This window comes from Sinocyclocheilus grahami, unplaced genomic scaffold, assembly GCF_001515645.1.
Source record: "Sinocyclocheilus grahami isolate Dianchi unplaced genomic scaffold, SAMN03320097.WGS_v1.1 scaffold1.1, whole genome shotgun sequence".
Classification (NCBI taxonomy): Eukaryota; Metazoa; Chordata; class Actinopteri; order Cypriniformes; family Cyprinidae; genus Sinocyclocheilus; species Sinocyclocheilus grahami.
In genome coordinates, this window is record NW_015505180.1 from 3,754,742 (window position 1) to 3,772,751 (window position 18,010).

The 18,010-nt window shown below is 35.3% G+C and overlaps 4 protein-coding genes across 6 annotated transcripts; all 4 read left to right on the forward strand.

The window, feature by feature from the left end:
- The first annotated feature begins 508 nt into the window (after positions 1 to 508).
- On the forward strand, positions 509 to 9,509 carry LOC107586172 (T-complex protein 11-like protein 2). Its single transcript, XM_016273473.1, has 10 exons — positions 509 to 606; positions 2,873 to 3,053; positions 3,420 to 3,552; positions 4,051 to 4,171; positions 4,258 to 4,481; positions 5,420 to 5,556; positions 5,937 to 6,124; positions 6,233 to 6,414; positions 6,554 to 6,726; positions 8,362 to 9,509. The coding sequence occupies exons 2-10, from the start codon at positions 2,882 to 2,884 to the stop codon at positions 8,631 to 8,633; spliced, it is 1,602 nt and encodes a 533-aa protein (XP_016128959.1). The 5' UTR covers positions 509 to 606; positions 2,873 to 2,881; the 3' UTR covers positions 8,634 to 9,509.
- A 538-nt stretch (positions 9,510 to 10,047) lies between these two features.
- On the forward strand, positions 10,048 to 10,931 carry LOC107586391 (uncharacterized protein C7orf73-like). Its single transcript, XM_016273771.1, has 3 exons — positions 10,048 to 10,198; positions 10,404 to 10,457; positions 10,632 to 10,931. The coding sequence occupies exons 1-3, from the start codon at positions 10,184 to 10,186 to the stop codon at positions 10,701 to 10,703; spliced, it is 141 nt and encodes a 46-aa protein (XP_016129257.1). The 5' UTR covers positions 10,048 to 10,183; the 3' UTR covers positions 10,704 to 10,931.
- A 1,252-nt stretch (positions 10,932 to 12,183) lies between these two features.
- On the forward strand, positions 12,184 to 15,905 carry LOC107586262 (vesicle transport protein GOT1B). Of its 2 annotated transcripts, none has more exons than XM_016273574.1 (5): positions 12,184 to 12,256; positions 12,677 to 12,768; positions 13,966 to 14,144; positions 14,548 to 14,629; positions 15,212 to 15,905. In XM_016273574.1, exons 1-5 carry the CDS (start codon positions 12,232 to 12,234, stop codon positions 15,248 to 15,250), a joined length of 417 nt encoding a protein of 138 aa, XP_016129060.1. In that variant the 5' UTR covers positions 12,184 to 12,231; the 3' UTR covers positions 15,251 to 15,905. The 2 variants fall into 2 exon arrangements, with proteins under 2 accessions (XP_016129060.1, XP_016129137.1); XM_016273651.1 differs by having other exon boundaries at positions 15,370 to 15,905.
- A 1,017-nt stretch (positions 15,906 to 16,922) lies between these two features.
- LOC107596170 (spexin-like) lies at positions 16,923 to 17,969 on the forward strand. Of its 2 annotated transcripts, XM_016286946.1 has the most exons (5): positions 16,923 to 16,962; positions 17,233 to 17,313; positions 17,403 to 17,460; positions 17,567 to 17,629; positions 17,817 to 17,969. In XM_016286946.1, the coding sequence occupies exons 1-5, from the start codon at positions 16,957 to 16,959 to the stop codon at positions 17,915 to 17,917; spliced, it is 309 nt and encodes a 102-aa protein (XP_016142432.1). In that variant the 5' UTR covers positions 16,923 to 16,956; the 3' UTR covers positions 17,918 to 17,969. The 2 variants fall into 2 exon arrangements, with proteins under 2 accessions (XP_016142432.1, XP_016142363.1); XM_016286877.1 differs by lacking the exon at positions 16,923 to 16,962 and having other exon boundaries at positions 17,110 to 17,313.
- Positions 17,970 to 18,010: the final 41 nt, after the last annotated feature.

An 18,010-nucleotide genomic window follows, 5' to 3' on the forward strand; every position in this document is an offset into this window, starting at 1 on the left:
AATAACAAATCATCATAATCCTCGGTGGGAGGGATTAAGCGAAAGATCGAAATCCTTTACGTTATCGACAGAATCAGAACCGAATCAAAGCGTTCGGATGAAACGAACACATGTATTCCTCGACAATAAATTACTAATGTTTTATGCTTTGTTACTTTGTACAGTTGCTCGCTTTGTCCACAAAGCATTTTTAATATTCTTTTACGTCACATCCGTAAACAAAGAAGCTCATGCGAGCTGGACTGTGCCATTATGTTACTAGGGGGTGCGTGCTAGTCCTGTACATGGCCTGTTGTCGACATTTGTTTGTAGTTTTATTATAAAACAACCGTCTCGTGCCTATTTTCCGAGTTTAATATCTCTTTCTGACAGCTACATGTTCATTTCTCTTATTAGCTTGACTTAAATACAAGGCAAAATATTGACACCCCTATAGCTGCGGAATAATAGATTCTCCCTGTTTCACAAAACACTAGCGAAGTGACATTTTAAAGAGCCCTTTAAAGTCCTAGTGTACTAAGGAAGGAGTAGCATTCTGCAAATCGAGGAAAAACTCGGTTGTTCACTGTTGTTTGCCAAGTCCTCACTTTCGAGGACTTGACTCAGGTAACTGTTACATAGTTTATATAGATAATATATATGATATTTCTTTGCAAGTTTAAAGAGCTGGACATTGGTTATGTTTACATCATTGACTCACTGAATGAAATGCATGATTAAAGCATTTATTATAAAACAGTTGAAAATTAAGCCGAACACGTAACGTCTTTGCGTTGTTCGCTTTATTAAATGTACAGGCGCGCGCTCACTGTCTTGTTTATTAATATTTATCTCACATCCAAATCATAAAGCGACTGTTTACTAATTTCACGTTGCTAATCTTTAAATGGGTTGGGGTTTGCATGATCTGAAAAGTCCAGTTCGGCTGCTCTCCTGCTTTGACAGTTTGCTCGTGTTTTGTCCTTGTTTGTGTGCTGAAGATAAGGTCACGTGTGCAGAGCAGCTGAGCGCAGTGTGTGTGTGTGTGTGTGTGTGTGTGTGTGTGTGTCGCGCTGTTTTACAGCACTTCCTTTTAGGGCCCAGAGCTGCAGGAGCCGTAACCAGTGCCAGTGGTGCTGTTATCGGTCCCTCCTAATTTAAACCTGACTGAGGATGTGCATGTGCATGGGTTTCTGTTTTTACCACCAGAACTATTGAACCAGTCTATGCTTTTATCCTATCCTCAAAATAGACACTCTCTTTTGGGAGTAACAAGATTGGAAGGGCTTGAACTTGTGGTCTTTCTCTTGTAACCAGGCTCCAAATACCGGTAGAAGTACTGGTATTTGTAACGGTGTTAATTGCTATAAACTTGAGACTGTTCAGGAGCAAGTTGAAGTATACAGTTCATAGAAGTGCCCTATCATGCATAGTGAAGTCAACATTATTGTTTTAGAAATTATAACAACACTAAATAAATATAATGTAGAATAAATAAAACCAAATGTGAGCATTTGACCAAAATATACATTGTGACTTCATTAAGGGGCAAATTTGATCTTAAAGGGAGAGGGGAAAAAATGATACACCCAAAAATGAAAATTAATGATAATTTATTCACTGAAACTTGTTATTTTAAGTATTATTTTATATTATTATAGTGTTTATTAACATTTTGAATTACTTCTCATTTTTAAATCGTCAGTTTTCATTTTAGTTTGTTTTAGTAGTTTTCCTATGTGCTTTTGCCATTTTTTTTAAATATTTTTATTTAACTTTAATGTATATTTACTTTAGTTTTTTAGTTGTCTGTCAATATCAAACATTTCTGCTTTTCATCTGATATTTATATCTTATTTCATTTCAGCTTTATTTAAAGAAAGTATTTTATATATATATATATATATATATATATATATATATATATTTTTAATTTTATATATATGTATATGTATATGTGTTGTGTGTGTTTTAGTTTTAGTTATCAACAACAAAATTCTGACCATCATGTTGTTCCAAACCAGTATGACTTATTTTTTCTTCAGTGGAATGCAAAAGGAGACTTTAGAGCATTTTTTTCTCCACACAATCAAAGTCAATAGTGACTGAGATTGTGTTCCACAGAAGTAAGAAAGTACTACAGGTTTGGAACGACCTGAGAGTGAGGAAATGATGAAAGAATTTACATTTTAGGTTTAACTATTCCTTTAACTCTCAGAATGTGCAGAGAGTCAATGCGATTTCAAATTCTTGTTGTTTTACAGTAACACCGGGAGAAAATTTTGGTATTTCTATTGTAACAAATACTAATTACAAGATAGTTAAATAAACAAGCATTTTTGTCAGAGCATTAAGAGTAATAGGTAGGATTAGTTTCTAACTTACTATCTGAATGCATTTTTATTAATTAATGAAGGTCATTGTTGACTTTTTGTTACTGATGCTGACTCAACTTCCTGAAAGTCAAGCCGTTACTCTGTTACATTAGGAAACAGGTGTGTAGTGAAGCCTTTAAAGGCAGAGGGGTGTAACACGATAGGTTTGCTTTTAAAGCTCACGCTGCTATCTGGTGTTATTTGTTACCCAAGAGACAGCACCGGTTAACATCTGAATCACATTTAAAATACAATGTCCCTTTGTGGGCCACATGAATATCACTGAGCCCTTTTGTTACCCATTTATTTTCCCTTGCCTTTGCAAGTCACTTTTCTTTGTCAACAAAGCTTTTTGAATTTTCCAGCACTGAAAGTGTGCCAGCTCTAACTTTATCCTATTGTCATATAAGCGGTTGCCCCATTTCCACTGGAAGCATCAGCTTCAAGTTTGTCCCCCAAAAACTTAATTTTAGCCACAAGACTCTCCTCAATACCTTTTTTTTCATAATTTGCACCAGCCCCTCACAATGCCACGGAACGATGAACGTCCCACCTCCACATCTACGGTGGTCAGCGAGGACCAGAACAGTGACACAGAGTCATCGGAAAGGTGCGACAGTTTGACCTCGTCTAGCGATGTGGACTGTTCTCGCCAGAGCTTCACCAGCGATTCATCCAGCAAACACAACTCTCCTTCTTGTAAGTGTCCTACTAACATGCAAATGCAACAAAAAAGAAAGTAGTTTAACATTTAATTCAGTTAGAATATACTATCATTTTAGTATTATTTATATACAATTGTAGTATTTATTAATAAATAAATAAATAATTTGATATTTTTAGTTATCATTTTAGTTTAAATTTTGGTCATTTTTATGTGGATTTATAATACATGTATTTTATTGATTTAAAAATGCATTCATTTATATATTTTTTCAGATTTATTTCAGTTAACAAAAGCAGTTTTGATAGTTTTAGTTAACAGTAACAACACTTATCGAAACATATTTTGTTGTATAGAAGAATCTATTGGTCTTTTAACCTGTATTGCTACTGTGTCCTCAGGCAGCCCACCAAAAACCCTAACGCTTGATGAGGTCATGGCCTCGGCTCGGGACCTTTCTAATCTGAGCCTGGCTCATGAGATCGTTGTCAACCGGAACTTCCACCTAGAGCCTCCGGATCTACCTCAAAATAGGTACTAAACCAGGGCTGTCCAAACTCGGTCCTGGAGGGCCGGTGTCCTGCAGAGTTTAGCTCCAACCCTAATTAAACACACCTGAACCAGCTAATCAAGCTCTTACTAGGCACAGAAACTTCCAGTCAGGTGTGTTGAGGCAAGTTGGAGCTAAACTCTGCAGGCCACCGGCCCTCCAGGACCGAGTTTGGACAGCTCTGCACTAAACTGTTGTTATATAATTACCATCTCCAGATCTGGGTCCCACTTGATGTTCAGTTTCCTTGGTAACTGTTTATAACTATAGACATGGGTCAAGAACAAGTTAAGGGTGATGATCAAGAAAATGTACACACACAAATATACAACTAAAATATACAAAAGTCGATGTTTAGGCATTTTGCTTTCAATTTTGCATTTTGAAATGTACAACTATACAAAATTAATATAATTAATGAATAAAATGGATATATAATAAATATATAACAATTGAATCCAAACTGTTTTTTTTCCCTCAAGCCTGGAGAAGAAAGTTAAGGATATGGTGCACAAGGCCTTCTGGGACTGTCTTGAATCTGAGCTGAATGATGACCCTCCTGAATACGATTACGCCATCAAACTTCTGGATGAGATCAAAGATGTAAGTTAAACATTTACTCTGATACAATGATGAAAAGCAGTCTGATGGCAAATGCCTTGTTAATCATTTTTTTCCTGTCATCAAAGACCCTGCTGTCCTTCCTTAACCCCGGGGCCAATCGCCTGCGTACTCAGATCATGGAGGTTCTGGACATGGACCTGATCCGCCAGCAGGCTGACAACAATGCGGTTGATATCCAGGGCCTTGTGTCTTACATCATCAATACTATGGGCAAGTTCTGTGCGCCGGTCCGAGACGATGAAATCAAGAAGCTCAAGGAGAACTCGGGCAACTTAGTGACACTGTTCAAGTATGTTATTAAGGTGTCTTCTTTTATAGCTTTGTAGAACTATAGGTCAGTTTCACTTTAGCACCCATTGGCTGGTGTAATAACATGCAAATAGTGCGTCTCATTCAAATTTGTGCATGAAATCGGTGTACAGGTATGTACATTTTTATGAACAAATCTTGAATCACCAATTACTTCCGTACTAAAATTTGTTCTAAATTTAAGAACAAATGTAGTGTACTGAAACCATACATATGCAAAACTCAGATATTATGGGTGGCCTTATAACTAGTGTTATTTTAGTAACATTGAGATGCTATTGTAGTTATATTAATATTTTCAATCAGTTTTAATTTTTCTGGTTTATTTTACTCTTATTTAAAGATTGTGTTTTTGTCATTTTTAGTAGTTTTGGGGGTTTGTATATATATATATATATATATATATATATATATATATATATATATATATAGTATTTTTATTTCAGTTTTTGTTTTTGTTATTTTAGGACATCAAGTTAAACTAAATTAATATGAGAAATGTTGCCTTGGCAACTAGCTGAAATAAATATATTTTTTAAAATTCTATTTCAGTCAAGTGTATATCAAGTAACAAAAAGGTTTTATATGATTTTAGTTTTAGTTTACTATAATAACGCTGCTTATTATAACAATGTTATAATTACATTTTATACATATATATTTCATCTTAAATATATTATAACAAGATTAAGAACCAATTTTGGTGTGTAAGCACATGTTGTGACATGGTCATTTTTCATGGGAAGTTGTCTTGTTCATACAAATATGAATAATCCATGCAATTATTAGTGAATGAGATGCAGTGATTGAGGGGGATGCGGGACACAAATCAGTAATGGTGTTGTCTTCACTAACTGATGTGAACAGTCACCTGAGGCAAAGTAATTGACTTGGAAATGATCACTTGTGTGGTAACAGGGAGATCTTCCGGGTGCTGGACCTGATGAAAATGGACATGGTGAATTTTACCATCCAGAGCCTCAGGCCAGAGCTTCAGAGGCAGTCAGTAGAGTATGAGAGAGCCAAATTCCAGAGCATTCTGGAAAGAACTCCCAGTAAGTCCACAAACAAATTTGTACGAAAAGCATTGAAAATTATTTGACAAATTGCATTTTCACAAAAAAATCATCATATATCACCCTTTTGTCATTCTAAAACCATTTGACTTTCTTTCTCCTGTGAAGCACAAATTATGCTTTGAAGATGTTTTGACTGTTTTTGTCCAACGTTGGACACCACTGATGTTCATTCTATGGACAAAAAAAAAAACTGAGAACATTTTTCAAAATATCTCCACAGAAGCAATAAAGTCATACAGGTGTGGAACGACATGAGTAAATTAATTTTCATTTAAAGGGATAGCTCACCCAAAAGTATCTGGACTCTTTTGCACACTTGGGCTCTTAACCTTCAACATCTTTTTAATTCAACCCAGGTGCTTTGGATCACACAAATGAGTGGATAAAATCTTCAATTGATGAGGCCACTCAAGTCATGCCACCATCAGACAAGAGCAGCGATTCTGGGCAGAGCGGCAAACCCTTACCAGGCCCCACGTTGGTGCTAAATACAGCCTACATCAGACTGCTCATTTGGGACGAGAGCAAGGGCCCGTTGCCTGAGGTTGGAGAACAAACACACATTTAAACTCATACTAAGCTTTGATATCAAATTCAAAATGCATCTTTAAGAGTGTTTTATGATCTAACATTCTCAATTTTGCACTTGCAGACCCTGATGACCGATGAAGTGAGGTTGCAGGAGATGCAGCGGTCTCTTCAGCTCTATCAAGCGGTCGCGTCTGTTCTGCTGATAGTCTACAGCTCAATAGGAGGGGCCGTGTCAGGCCTGCCCACTCTTGTCGAGCGTCTTAAGAAGATGACAGCAGTGCTGCTGGAGGGCATGCATAGCACGTACGTCCAATCCCTGTCCTTCTCCTAAACTCTGCTCAGGCTAACACACATACTTCTACATAAACATAATAATGAACATATCAATCTAAAAGATCTTGCCTGTCGGCTTTGTCCCCCCCCCCCTCCGTTTGGCTTACAGTGATTTTAATCTCACCGAAGCTCTTGGAAATGTCAGTGCTCAGATCTGCTGTGAGGTCAACAAGTCTCTGGCCGAAAGAAACTTCCCAGCTCTCCCGGCTGAATTGCAGGAAACCTTAAAGGGCCAGATCTGCGATGTCACCCAGGAAAACAACCCAATACGCACTCTTGTTGGTAAGGAAAATGCAAAAGAATATTCAAGTGTAATCAACAGCACTTGCGACACTGCAAAAATTATTTTCTTCTTTTTTTTTTTTTTGCCTAAAAATGATTTTAAATCTTAAAATGGAAATAAATGGAGCCATATTTTGGAGGATTTAAAAGCAGAAATGTGAAACTTATGATTTTATAAAAGCAAATACATGAATTCTGTTAAAACCAGTGTATTATTTAAAGGGGTCATATGATGCGATTTCAAGTTTTCCTTTCTCTTTGGAGTGTTACAAGCTGACAAGTGTTTACAATATATTCTTTATCAAAGTTAAGACTCTGCCACGCTCCCCTAAAACGGCTCGTTCTAACACGCCCCCACATATCTACCTCACTATGTGGAAATATTTGCATAATGCGGCCCAAATGTTCACGCAAAGAAAGAAGGCGTGGTTTCAGTAACCGCAGTTAGTGTTGAAGCAGCCATGTCAGGGAGACGCTGTGTGTTTCTAGGCGAAAGCAAAAGCACTTTATTTGGCCTTCCAGAAGTAGATGCATTTAGGAATCTTTAAGAACAGCAATGCATTTTATGGACGACCGTTTCGTGAACCTAGGAGAGGAGGTAATTCTGACTTTGCTATGACAATCTGGCGCTTCTGAATCAGCTACTGTTTTGTTATTAGTTTAAGTATTTGCTATTGACTGTTCAAATGCGGAGTTTTGTGCATCGTGTGTGTGTGTGCGCGAGCGAGAGAAAGAGAGAGAGAGCGAGTGAGAGAAAGCGAGAGAGAGAGCGAGAAAGAGAAAGAGAGAGAGAGAGACAGGGTCACATCACAGTGGAGTCAGCTGTCTTAACCGTGGCTTTTGTACTGCAAACACATAGCAGCTTCATCACTGTGTCTGTCACGCGACTCTGTTCCCTTTTCTGGTTCTGTCTTTATATTTATTTTGAAAGATGAAGCTCGCGATTATGGTAAGGGGCGTTACATTTCCGACGAGTGCTTGCGGTGTTTGGCCAATCACAATGCACTGCGTCAGCTGGCCAATCAGAGCAGACTGCGCTTGTCGGAAGGAGGGACTTTGTAGAAAACTAAGCGTTTGAGCGAGGCGGGGCATAGAGTACCTACAATAATGTACAGTATTTGAAAAATAATGTGGTTTTTGAACATTAAAGCATGTCAACATATTCTGTTACACCAAATACACCAAATAATGATCTTTTAAAAAAGCATCATATGACACCTTTAAGCTATAAAGCTGTTCAAATAATAATTTTTCTAATCATTTTACATTGTTTTCATGGCAACTAAGTTGTCAATTTGCATATAACGGTTAGCAAGCTTTTTTAAATATTATATTAACAAGCATATTGTTTACATTGTGTGGCTATACTATTAAAACAGTGATACTTTCACATTTATAATTTGATCCCATTCACTTCCATTTTAATTGCCTCACTGTAACGCATTTCTGCTTTATTCTATTTATATATTTATTTATTTCATATTAAATAAAAAAAAAATGAAAGTGGAAATTAAGTTTTGTGATAATCAACATTATGACACAAATGCTGTCAGTTGAGCTTACCTGAACTCGTAATATTGCCTTAAAGCCTGTAAAGCTTGTATCGTGTTTTTATGTGACTTTTCCGTGCCACAGAGGGAAGAGTACATCAGTACTTTAGGGTGGTCCTCGCCTCTACCAACTCTCACAGGACGCCCCCTCCCGTACCACCAGGCTTGGGTCTGATTCAGCCAGAGCTCATGGGGCTTGGGGTCAGCTTTGTCAACCTCGTCAACTTCAACAAAAAGGTTTACGGTCCTTTCTATGTGAGCATCCTGAAGAATCTACTTTTCATCGACATGCAAGCACCAACTCCGCAGAATGGGATCATACAGGGGCCACCAAGCAGTCCACTGGAGTCCAAATAAACCAGGATGCATCATTTACTTGATTCGTTATCATCACCATACATTTCCCTTATGTGTTTCTCTTGTGTGAATTATTTGATGCTTGATTCAAGGGAATCACTGCAGTACGAAGACTGAAGAACAACAGTGTGCTATGGTGCTTAAAATTATGGATTGGGGGCGTTGTTGCTGTTTATGATGTTACAAAGAATCTATATTCCTTGCCAAGTTATATTTTTAGCATCTCTCTAACTGTGGTTTTCACTTGACAGTGTTACTGCAAAGAAATGCAGTCATTACGTACAGTATATTGACCATGTTTAGGTGCAAGGCAGAAACTTTTCTATATTTACAGTTGTTAAAGACATAGCCAAAATAGGCTAATATATTTACATAGATCATTTACAGACTTTTGAGAATATGTTATCCATTTAGAGATACCCAAATTGTTGTTTCCCATGCCCATTTTCTAGATCATAAAAAAAAATGTTTATTGGAGCATACTGAAATCCATCAGCAACAAAGTGAAATTAGACTTTGTTTGCTACTCATTATTTTGAAAGTATTGTATTACAATTGTTAACTGTATTTATACTTAAATATTGTCCGAGTTTCTTATTCTGCATAATTTGAAATGGAAGAAACTTGAAATTATATATAAAGGGAGAATTGAGAACTCTGGGAAGATAAAATATAAAAATATTGTTAAATTAATCAGATTTTTTGTTTTGTCCTGGTAGTGTCATTTTATACAGATATGACTGCATGATCTCAGATTTGTCTTCCGTTTTTTATCCTTTAGACATCAATATTTGGGCTAGTGTTGTATGCCATTTGTATATCATTGTGCTTTGTTACAGGCATGTTTGTTTTATTACTTTTAAGGTTTTAAATAATGTTTGTGCTCTTACGTTTAGTTATATTAATAGTTTTATTATAACTATTACCAAACCGCATAGATCAAGACCCTTGTTTTGCTGGTGATTACTTTTTGCCGTTGTGACAAGCGAATGAATGACCTCTTTGTGTGCAAAGCCATCTTTTCAACATGACAGACCTTCCATTTAACAAGTTTGCAATAGCCTATGTGCTGTTTCTTTTCAAGATGCAAGAACCCTTGTAAGCACAACAAAATGTGTGTAGTGTGACAAGCACTAAAAAAAATAAAAAAAATAAAAGAAAGTTTGAAAACTAGTTTATATTCCTTTAAACCTGTTTCTGCATTCATCTGACAGCATTTAAAAATGTTGTTAAATTTTTTAAACTAAATTAATCAATTCATTTTTAATTAATTTAATTACTGTATGTGGGGAATTATATTATATTAATAGTTAAATCTCAACCTGGTCTATATTTAACTTGTCGTAGCGTAATTAAACATTGAATGTGCCCTTTGCTTCATAATTAAAACTCTTATTTTGCAAGAATACTACTTCCGGTGTGTTGATGTCACGCTGATGCTATATGTAGCTAGTTGAAGGCTAGCCGTGTCAAGCTCACACAACTATCCTAGCTTTCGAGACCAGTGTCACTGTTATTTAGTGTCTTTTCATCATTTCGAAGTTTTAATCATGATGCAATTCATAGTAAGTATTTACATCTGTTCGTGAGATTGTAAATGTGTATTTATTCGCTTGCTAATTCACACTGTAGTAGCTAATAACTAAGTGACTAGCTGATCAAAGGGTTTAATTTGAACTAAACAAACATTTACATCCGGATAATTTATAATATAGAAGAATGTATCTATATGTCACATAAGGTTGTTGATAGAGCATCTTGTTTTTCCAGCTTGGCTTCACTCTGGGGAACGTGGTTGGCATGTTTCTGGCACAGAATTACGAGGTTATAAAAACTATATTTATTCACATATTAACTGTCTGATTTAATCTGCGCCTAAAATCTTATAAGAAACGTATTTTAATAAAACTGGATTAAATAGCATTAGTCTTGAAATAGAGAACAGCTCCACTGTTTAGTGATCAATGTCTGATATAATTCATTTATAACGTTTTCCAGGTACCCAATATTTCAAAGAAAATCGAGGCCTTTAAGAAGGACGTGGAGGCCAAGAAGAAACCCCCAGAATGAGGGACGGGAGACCAGCCCTGTGTGGCTAAATATAGCTAATTGTAATTAACTAAAGATGTAGGGACATTTAAGAACAAGAATATATAATATAGTATGTGTTAAAATATAAACAAATTAGCCCTCAAGGTGCACAGTATATTCCTAGTGTCAAATAGTGCCTCAAAATCCCATTTGTTTTTAAAAGTTGACATGTTTTGCATTGTATTCTCTCTCTCTCTCTCTCTCTCTCTCTCTCTCTCTTTTTCTCTCTCTTTCTTTCCTTCCTTCCTTCCTAAATCAGGTTTACACCTGATGTATTTGCTTTTACCTTTTGGATAGTTATTCATTCATATAATTTTTTTTGTTAAACCCAATGGAATAATTTGTATAAATTTTTTTGGTCAGAAACCGCTTGCAGTGTGATGCAGTTCTTGGGTTTCCTGTATTTATGGAGAAACATGTTTGCAGTGCAAATAGGAACTGCACATAATAATCAGTTATTCAAAACAAATTACTGCAATGTTTCATAAAGGCTACTTAATATTATGCAATAAGGGTGTGAGATATACTAATAAAATGCCTTGTTTTAAGTTGTTGGTTGCCGATATTGTCATTTTCTAGTAATACTAAATAAGTGTCACACTTAAATGTATCAAATGAAAAAATGCTACAAGTGATATTTTTGCTAATTAAATTGAGGTAAGACTTAAGAGGTGCAACATTCAAAATAAAACTTATAAATTGAATAATTGTTTGTCTAAAATACACCAGGGAAACAAGGGCTTAGTATGATGCTTGAACAAATAATGCTAAATAAATGCCAAAACCATCCACTTAAGATCATTCATCTTATATGAAAGTATACATTAGATAAAAGCTTACACTTAGGCTAATGACACACGGGGCAACGTTTTGAGTAATCCAGATAGAAATGTGTTACCCATCCTCAATGGGGAAGTGCCTAAGCAACATTGCTCAAAAAAAGTTGATGCAGTTTTGAAATCGATGTGTGAATGGTGCCGGTAAAAAGACGGAAGGTCATTGCCTATGTGCACAGCGCATTTTTGTATTTACCGGTAATTTTACGGCAATTTACTGGTATTACTGTGTGAAAGGGGCTATAATGTAGAAACTTCCACAGGTAGACCTGGTAAAAGTGTGCTGTTGTAAGTTTTGACCGGCAGATGGCGCGGTGCACACGGAAATAACTTTATCTGTGGTCCAATTACTACAGTTGCATCTCTGTGTACATTTCTTAAGGTTATTATGCTTAAAAGGATGTAAAATATTAACAGTTAATAAAAAATAAAAATATATATATATATATAGTCTAGTATTTACCACAGAGACTTTTATCACGTCATCACTGGGCACGCAAAAACAAGCTTTAGATTTGTTAAGCGTAGTACTTATTCAAAATAGCACTTATTCAGAATATTAAATTGATACGAGATGCATTAGGTTTGTAAAGTTTCTCCGGAAGCTGAACTTGAGTGTTTCCGGTACGCGTGGCCGCCGCTCCTGTGACAGCTGAGCGAAACAAGCCAAGATGATCTCCCTCACCGACTCCCAGAGTAAGATGAACATAACCCGTCTCACTGACAGCTCTTCCTCAGACAGTGTCTAGCGTCAGTGCGATCACAAGGCCTGTGGTCTTTGTTATTTCGCCTCTCGGAGTGTTTCTGTGCGTAGAGATTGATGCAGCTGCGTACAGATGTCACTCCACCAGTTACAAGTATAGCGTAAAAGTCGGGAAACAAACAAAATAGATGTTCTGGCTGAACACCCGCTTTAATTTTGACCGTGAACTGCACCAGACGTACTACATAAAGGCAGAATCATCATAATCATCAATAAGAAATAATAAAAAAAAAATCACATATTCGCAAATATCTAACATGTGCTCTTAAATGCAAATTATATATATATATGTCATTGATTAAAAACGTATTTACATATAATATTGGTTTAATTGTATGGCTTTCCATCAACAGAAATTGGAATGGGGCTAACAGGATTTGGTGTATTTTTCCTGTTTTTTGGGATGATCCTGTTTTTTGATAAAGCTCTCCTTGCCATAGGAAATGTGAGCGTTCTCATGTTGTCATTTATATTTAAATTATATATATATATATATATATATACATACACACACACACACATACACATACATATACAAACACAGATGTATACACATTCAGATGTATACATTTAAATATTTTAATTACACTGTTCAGAAACAAATAAAATCCTATCTATAAATGTATATTTTAAGTATTTAAATATAATGTATATGTATTAAAGTTTTAAGTAATACGTATTATATATATATATATATATATATACATACACACACACACACATACACATACATATACAAACACAGATGTATACACATTCAGATGTATACATTTAAATATTTTAATTACACTGTTCAGAAACAAATAAAATCCTATCTATAAATGTATATTTTAAGTATTTAAATATAATGTATATGTATTAAAGTTTTAAGTAATACGTATTATATATATATATATATAGGTGTATATGTGTATGTACAGTGTATGTGTGTGACCCTGGACCACAAAACCAGTCTTAAGGGTAATTTTTTTAATATATAAATAATAAATAAGCTTTCCATTGATTTATGGTTTGTTATGGTTGTACATGACAATATTTGGCTGAGATACAACTATTTGAAAATCTGGAATCTGAAGGTGCAAAAAAAATCTAAGTATTGAGAAAATCGCCTTTAGAGTTGTCCAAATGAAGTTCTTAGCAATGCATATTACTAATCAAAAATGAAGTTTGAATATATTTACGGTAGGAAATTTACAAAATATCTTCACGGAACATGATCTTTGGCATAAAATTTCCTATCCTAATGATTTTTGGCATAAAAGAAAAATCGATAATTTTGACCCATACAATGTATTTTTGGCTATTGCTACAAATATACCCCAGCGACTTAAGACTGGTTTTGTGCTCCAGGGTCACATATGTACTAGTTTCTGATCAGTTTATTTTGTATAAGTTTGTTGTGAATAGTATCTACACATTGATTTACTACAGATTTCTACTTCCATTTTCATCATATTCTTCATTATGCTGCTCTACAGTTTCCTGGTATCAAGTGTCTTCTCATAATAGTTCAAACACAATTTTTAAACAGTAGTTTATATAACTTTATAGTACAAGTGCACTGAGAGACAAAAGCACAGACCCCCTCCACCCAAAGCCAGTTTTTCTCGCTCACCTCTCTCTTGGTCTTCATTTGTCTCAGATCCTTTTTGTTGTCGGGCTGGCATTTGTAATCGGGCTGGAGAGGACATTCAGGTTCTTCTTTCAGAAGCACAAAATGAAAGCCACCAGCTTCTTTCTAGGAGGCGTCTTCATAGTGCTGATTGGATGGCCCATCGTCGGAGTGATTCTAGAGTTTTATGGCTTCTTTCTGTTATTCAGGTATTTGTTTTTTTTTTACAGGATTAGGAATCTCTTATTCAGGCAAATTATGCAGCTACATAATTAGTAGCTCTAAGTAGATATTTTAGACGTCTGGTTTTTAATAGATGCCAATACAGATTGGCTGAAGGCAGATATAGATATTATATATGCAGAGACAGTACAGATAAATGATCATTTAATAGTAAATGAGAAAAAAAGTGAAAATTAAATGAACACTTATTTGCACAATGTTAAGTAACACGATTATATTATTTAAAATGTACATTATTCATTAAGTCTGTTGGTAGGTTTTGGAACTGAAAGCAAAGCAAACTAACATTTCAGATCAAAAATGATTCCAGTAATTCCTAATAATATATCAGTCTATATCCACATACTACTGCTTTCTCTTCATGTGTAGGGGATTCTTTCCAGTGGTCGTAGGCTTCATCAGGAGGATTCCTGTGCTGGGATACTTGCTGAATCTTCCCTTCATTAGTGGGGTAAGTTGATGAAGAAGAGATTGTGAGCTGGTCTTTTTATTTCCATATAAGGATCCTCTAAGATCGCAGTGAATTTAACACGTGTCCTAACCAGGCATTATGCAATAAATGATAGATAACAAACATGAGCTGTCACACCATTAAACAAGTACATTCTGATTGAATGTGACTGTGTTAACATTTACACTATCAGTGTGAACAGACACATTACTTATCAAGATAAACGCATTATATTTAGGACACAGACTTAAAATAAATTCACTTCAAAAGCTTTTGCTTGCTTTAGCAGCTATGAGACTAGCATGCTTTTCCACTAAATGCCAGAAAAGTGTCTTTCAGCGTGTGTTTGTTGTTCTTTTAAAGCCTTCCTAAGGCTGAGTGGACAGTCAGCTATCTTGGTCAGTCACGGCTAATTCTGTGCGCATGTGAGCATGAATCATGCCGTCCTGTGTGCACTGAATATTTTAAGTGATAAATGGATCATGAATCAGATTAGATGTAATTGTAATTTCATATCTATAAATAATTTTTTCCTTGAAAGTGTCCTAATTCTTTTTTTTTTTACTCTTTTTGTTTCTTCAGTATGTGGACAAAATGAGTGAAAGCAACAACATGGTTTAAAATACTTTTTTTTACCGCTTATTTATGATGGGTTTTCTAAAGCATTACCTTATAAAACCATGAGAAGTATAGAGGTCGTATTACCGAAGCTTTATATTCAGACGTGTTTCCATTGCAAGGACGTCTGAGTGATATTTACGTCAGTGAGAAGCAAACTGTGCAGCGTGGAAAACAAGCCACTCCTTCGCCAGCCGGCCAAAGCAAAGCAATCTATAGAGCTGCGTCACAACATCCAGCATCCCTGAAGAACTGTGCCCTACTTTATAAATGCAAACTTCATGAAGAAGTTACTGGAGATCCGTGTTTGAATGTGCAGAAGTGACTTCTGAAAGTTTATTCTGTTACAACAATGGCCTTGTTACATGGTTGTGTCTATATTTGTATTTTAAAGAGGGAGGAGAGCTGGATGACTCTTATTTTCTTGATTTATGTTTTTTTTTCTATGACACCTGCTGAAAATGCAAGTGTGATATTTACACTTTCTGGTAAAATTAAACTGTTACTAATCAGACTGGCATACAGAGATGTTGTTCTTATTATAATAATAATTATTTATTAGTATTATTATTCATTTTGTTCTTTTGTCGTCTTAAAAAAATGTATCTCAAATTTTTTATCACTGTCAGATTGCAGCACTGGGGTTTCAAAATGTTTCTGCTGCCACAAACTTTTTAAAATATATTTAAAACCTGATATGAGGTCAGTGTCATCATTATTATTATTATTATTATTGCTTCATCAGGTATTGGGGCTATACAGTAAAAATGAAAAAAAAAAAAGGAGTGCAATATTGACATTTTTTTGGGTTCCTCAAAAAGGGTCTTTAAAAAGTTATTATTAATAAAAATAATACAAAATATTATAATATTGATATTATAAAATAATTATGTTTTATATTAAGTTTGAATTATCACCAAGAGCAACAACTTATTAAATTAATAATACATTTTCTCTATATGCACACAATTTCTATAAAACAATTATTTTATATATTATGATAAAATAATTATATTTTTATTATTGTTCTTGATGATACAAATCAAATAATTTTATTCATTAACCTGAAAAACAACAAATTGTGTCTCAAGTATATTGAGGAATGAGGCAGACTTGTTTTCTTCTTCTGCCTAATTTTTACTCTGCCAAGATTTGTTTTGTAATGTATTTCAGAGACCATACACATTTAAGTTTGTTTCTTATCCCTTATTCCCTTTGAGCAGAGCCAGCAGATATTTATACATGTAGTGTCAAGTAGGGAAACCCCATCAGCCGCTCACTGTTCATTCATAAAAAACGATTAGCTGGTGTATCTGAGACGCTTCATTGCTGAAGGTGTAAACATATCAATACTTTCCGCCCACTTCTTTTCATTAGTTAGCTATTAAAAGTGCGCACGAATGGAAATTTCCCTTCAGTAGCACTAAAATGCATAATAGCTAACAGTAAATGTAGCCAGCCCTGCGAGTGTGTCTTCAAACGTCACAGCAGTAAAGTAGGCTTATTATTTTTAAAGGAAGTGTCAACTAATCGCTCTGAAAGGTTCGTGGTCCGGCCCCATTGTGAATCAATGGGACTTGACCTATAGCTGAAGACTAATTCATTCAACATTCCCCCACCCTGGTGATTATAAATAGAGGACAGACTTCACAGTCTTCACTCTTGATCTTGCCTCTGAGACTCAACAGTTGAAGAGAACGTCTGACACTATGAAAGTAAGTCCACATTCATGCTTGCATTTGTCTCGTAGACTTTAAGCAATTAAATTCTAACTAGACCGAATAAAAAAAAAAAAAAGAGAGAAGCTGATGTGACTACCAAGAATTGTCATTTTAATATCAGGAATCTTGTATTGATACTTTTGTGCATAATGCAATTAACAATGAAGAGAAAAGAGACTAAGATACAGTGTTATATAAAAGGCTGATTTGTAATGCTCTTGCACATGGGAAATTATATATTTTAACATGACTTCACCTTTTCAGGATTTAAGGACTCTTGCGGCTTACGCACTTGCACTGTTACTTCTGGCAACATTTGTATCCCATTCCTGGTGTGCGCCCAAGGTATGGTAATATTATTTATTTAAACATTTACTATTTTAATTTTAAAATTGTAATCATTTGCATTTGAATTTTTTGAATTATAATTAAAGGGCAGTTTTCAGCGTCGGAATTGGACGCCTCAAGCCATGTTATATCTGAAGGGCACACGTATGTTCCTGCTGTTTGTCAACCGTATTTGTGTCTAAAACTGATTATACGATTACTTTTGTTCCGTACAATTTTAAATGAATTAGTTTTTTATTGTTTATAATAGAGGGACGGCGCTTTGTGTCTGAAGACAGAAATGAAGGGGACTTGTATGACACAATACGCTTGGGTATGAATTAAAAACTCTCACAGTTTGTGACTTTTGTTCTCTAAACCATTATTTATGCTTGCTGAGACTTTAGTGTTCATATTGCATGCAAGTGGGAGACAATTGGTTTAATACTAAGAAAGTGTAATACTAATTGTAAGCTTGTAAATAAATAGGAGTATAATACGTAAACTGTCATTCTCCACAGAGTCACGCAGCCAAAACACAGAAAACCTGAGCATCTCTAAAGCGGCTGCATTTCTCTTAAATGTTCTCCAGCAAGTCAGAGGCGAGGGTGAGCCTTACTGAAACCAGCTAAAAGAACACCAACAACTCACTCTTTCATCTTCCAGTTTTGTGAGCCATGTGGAATTGAATGTTTTCATCCTCCGCTACAGTGAT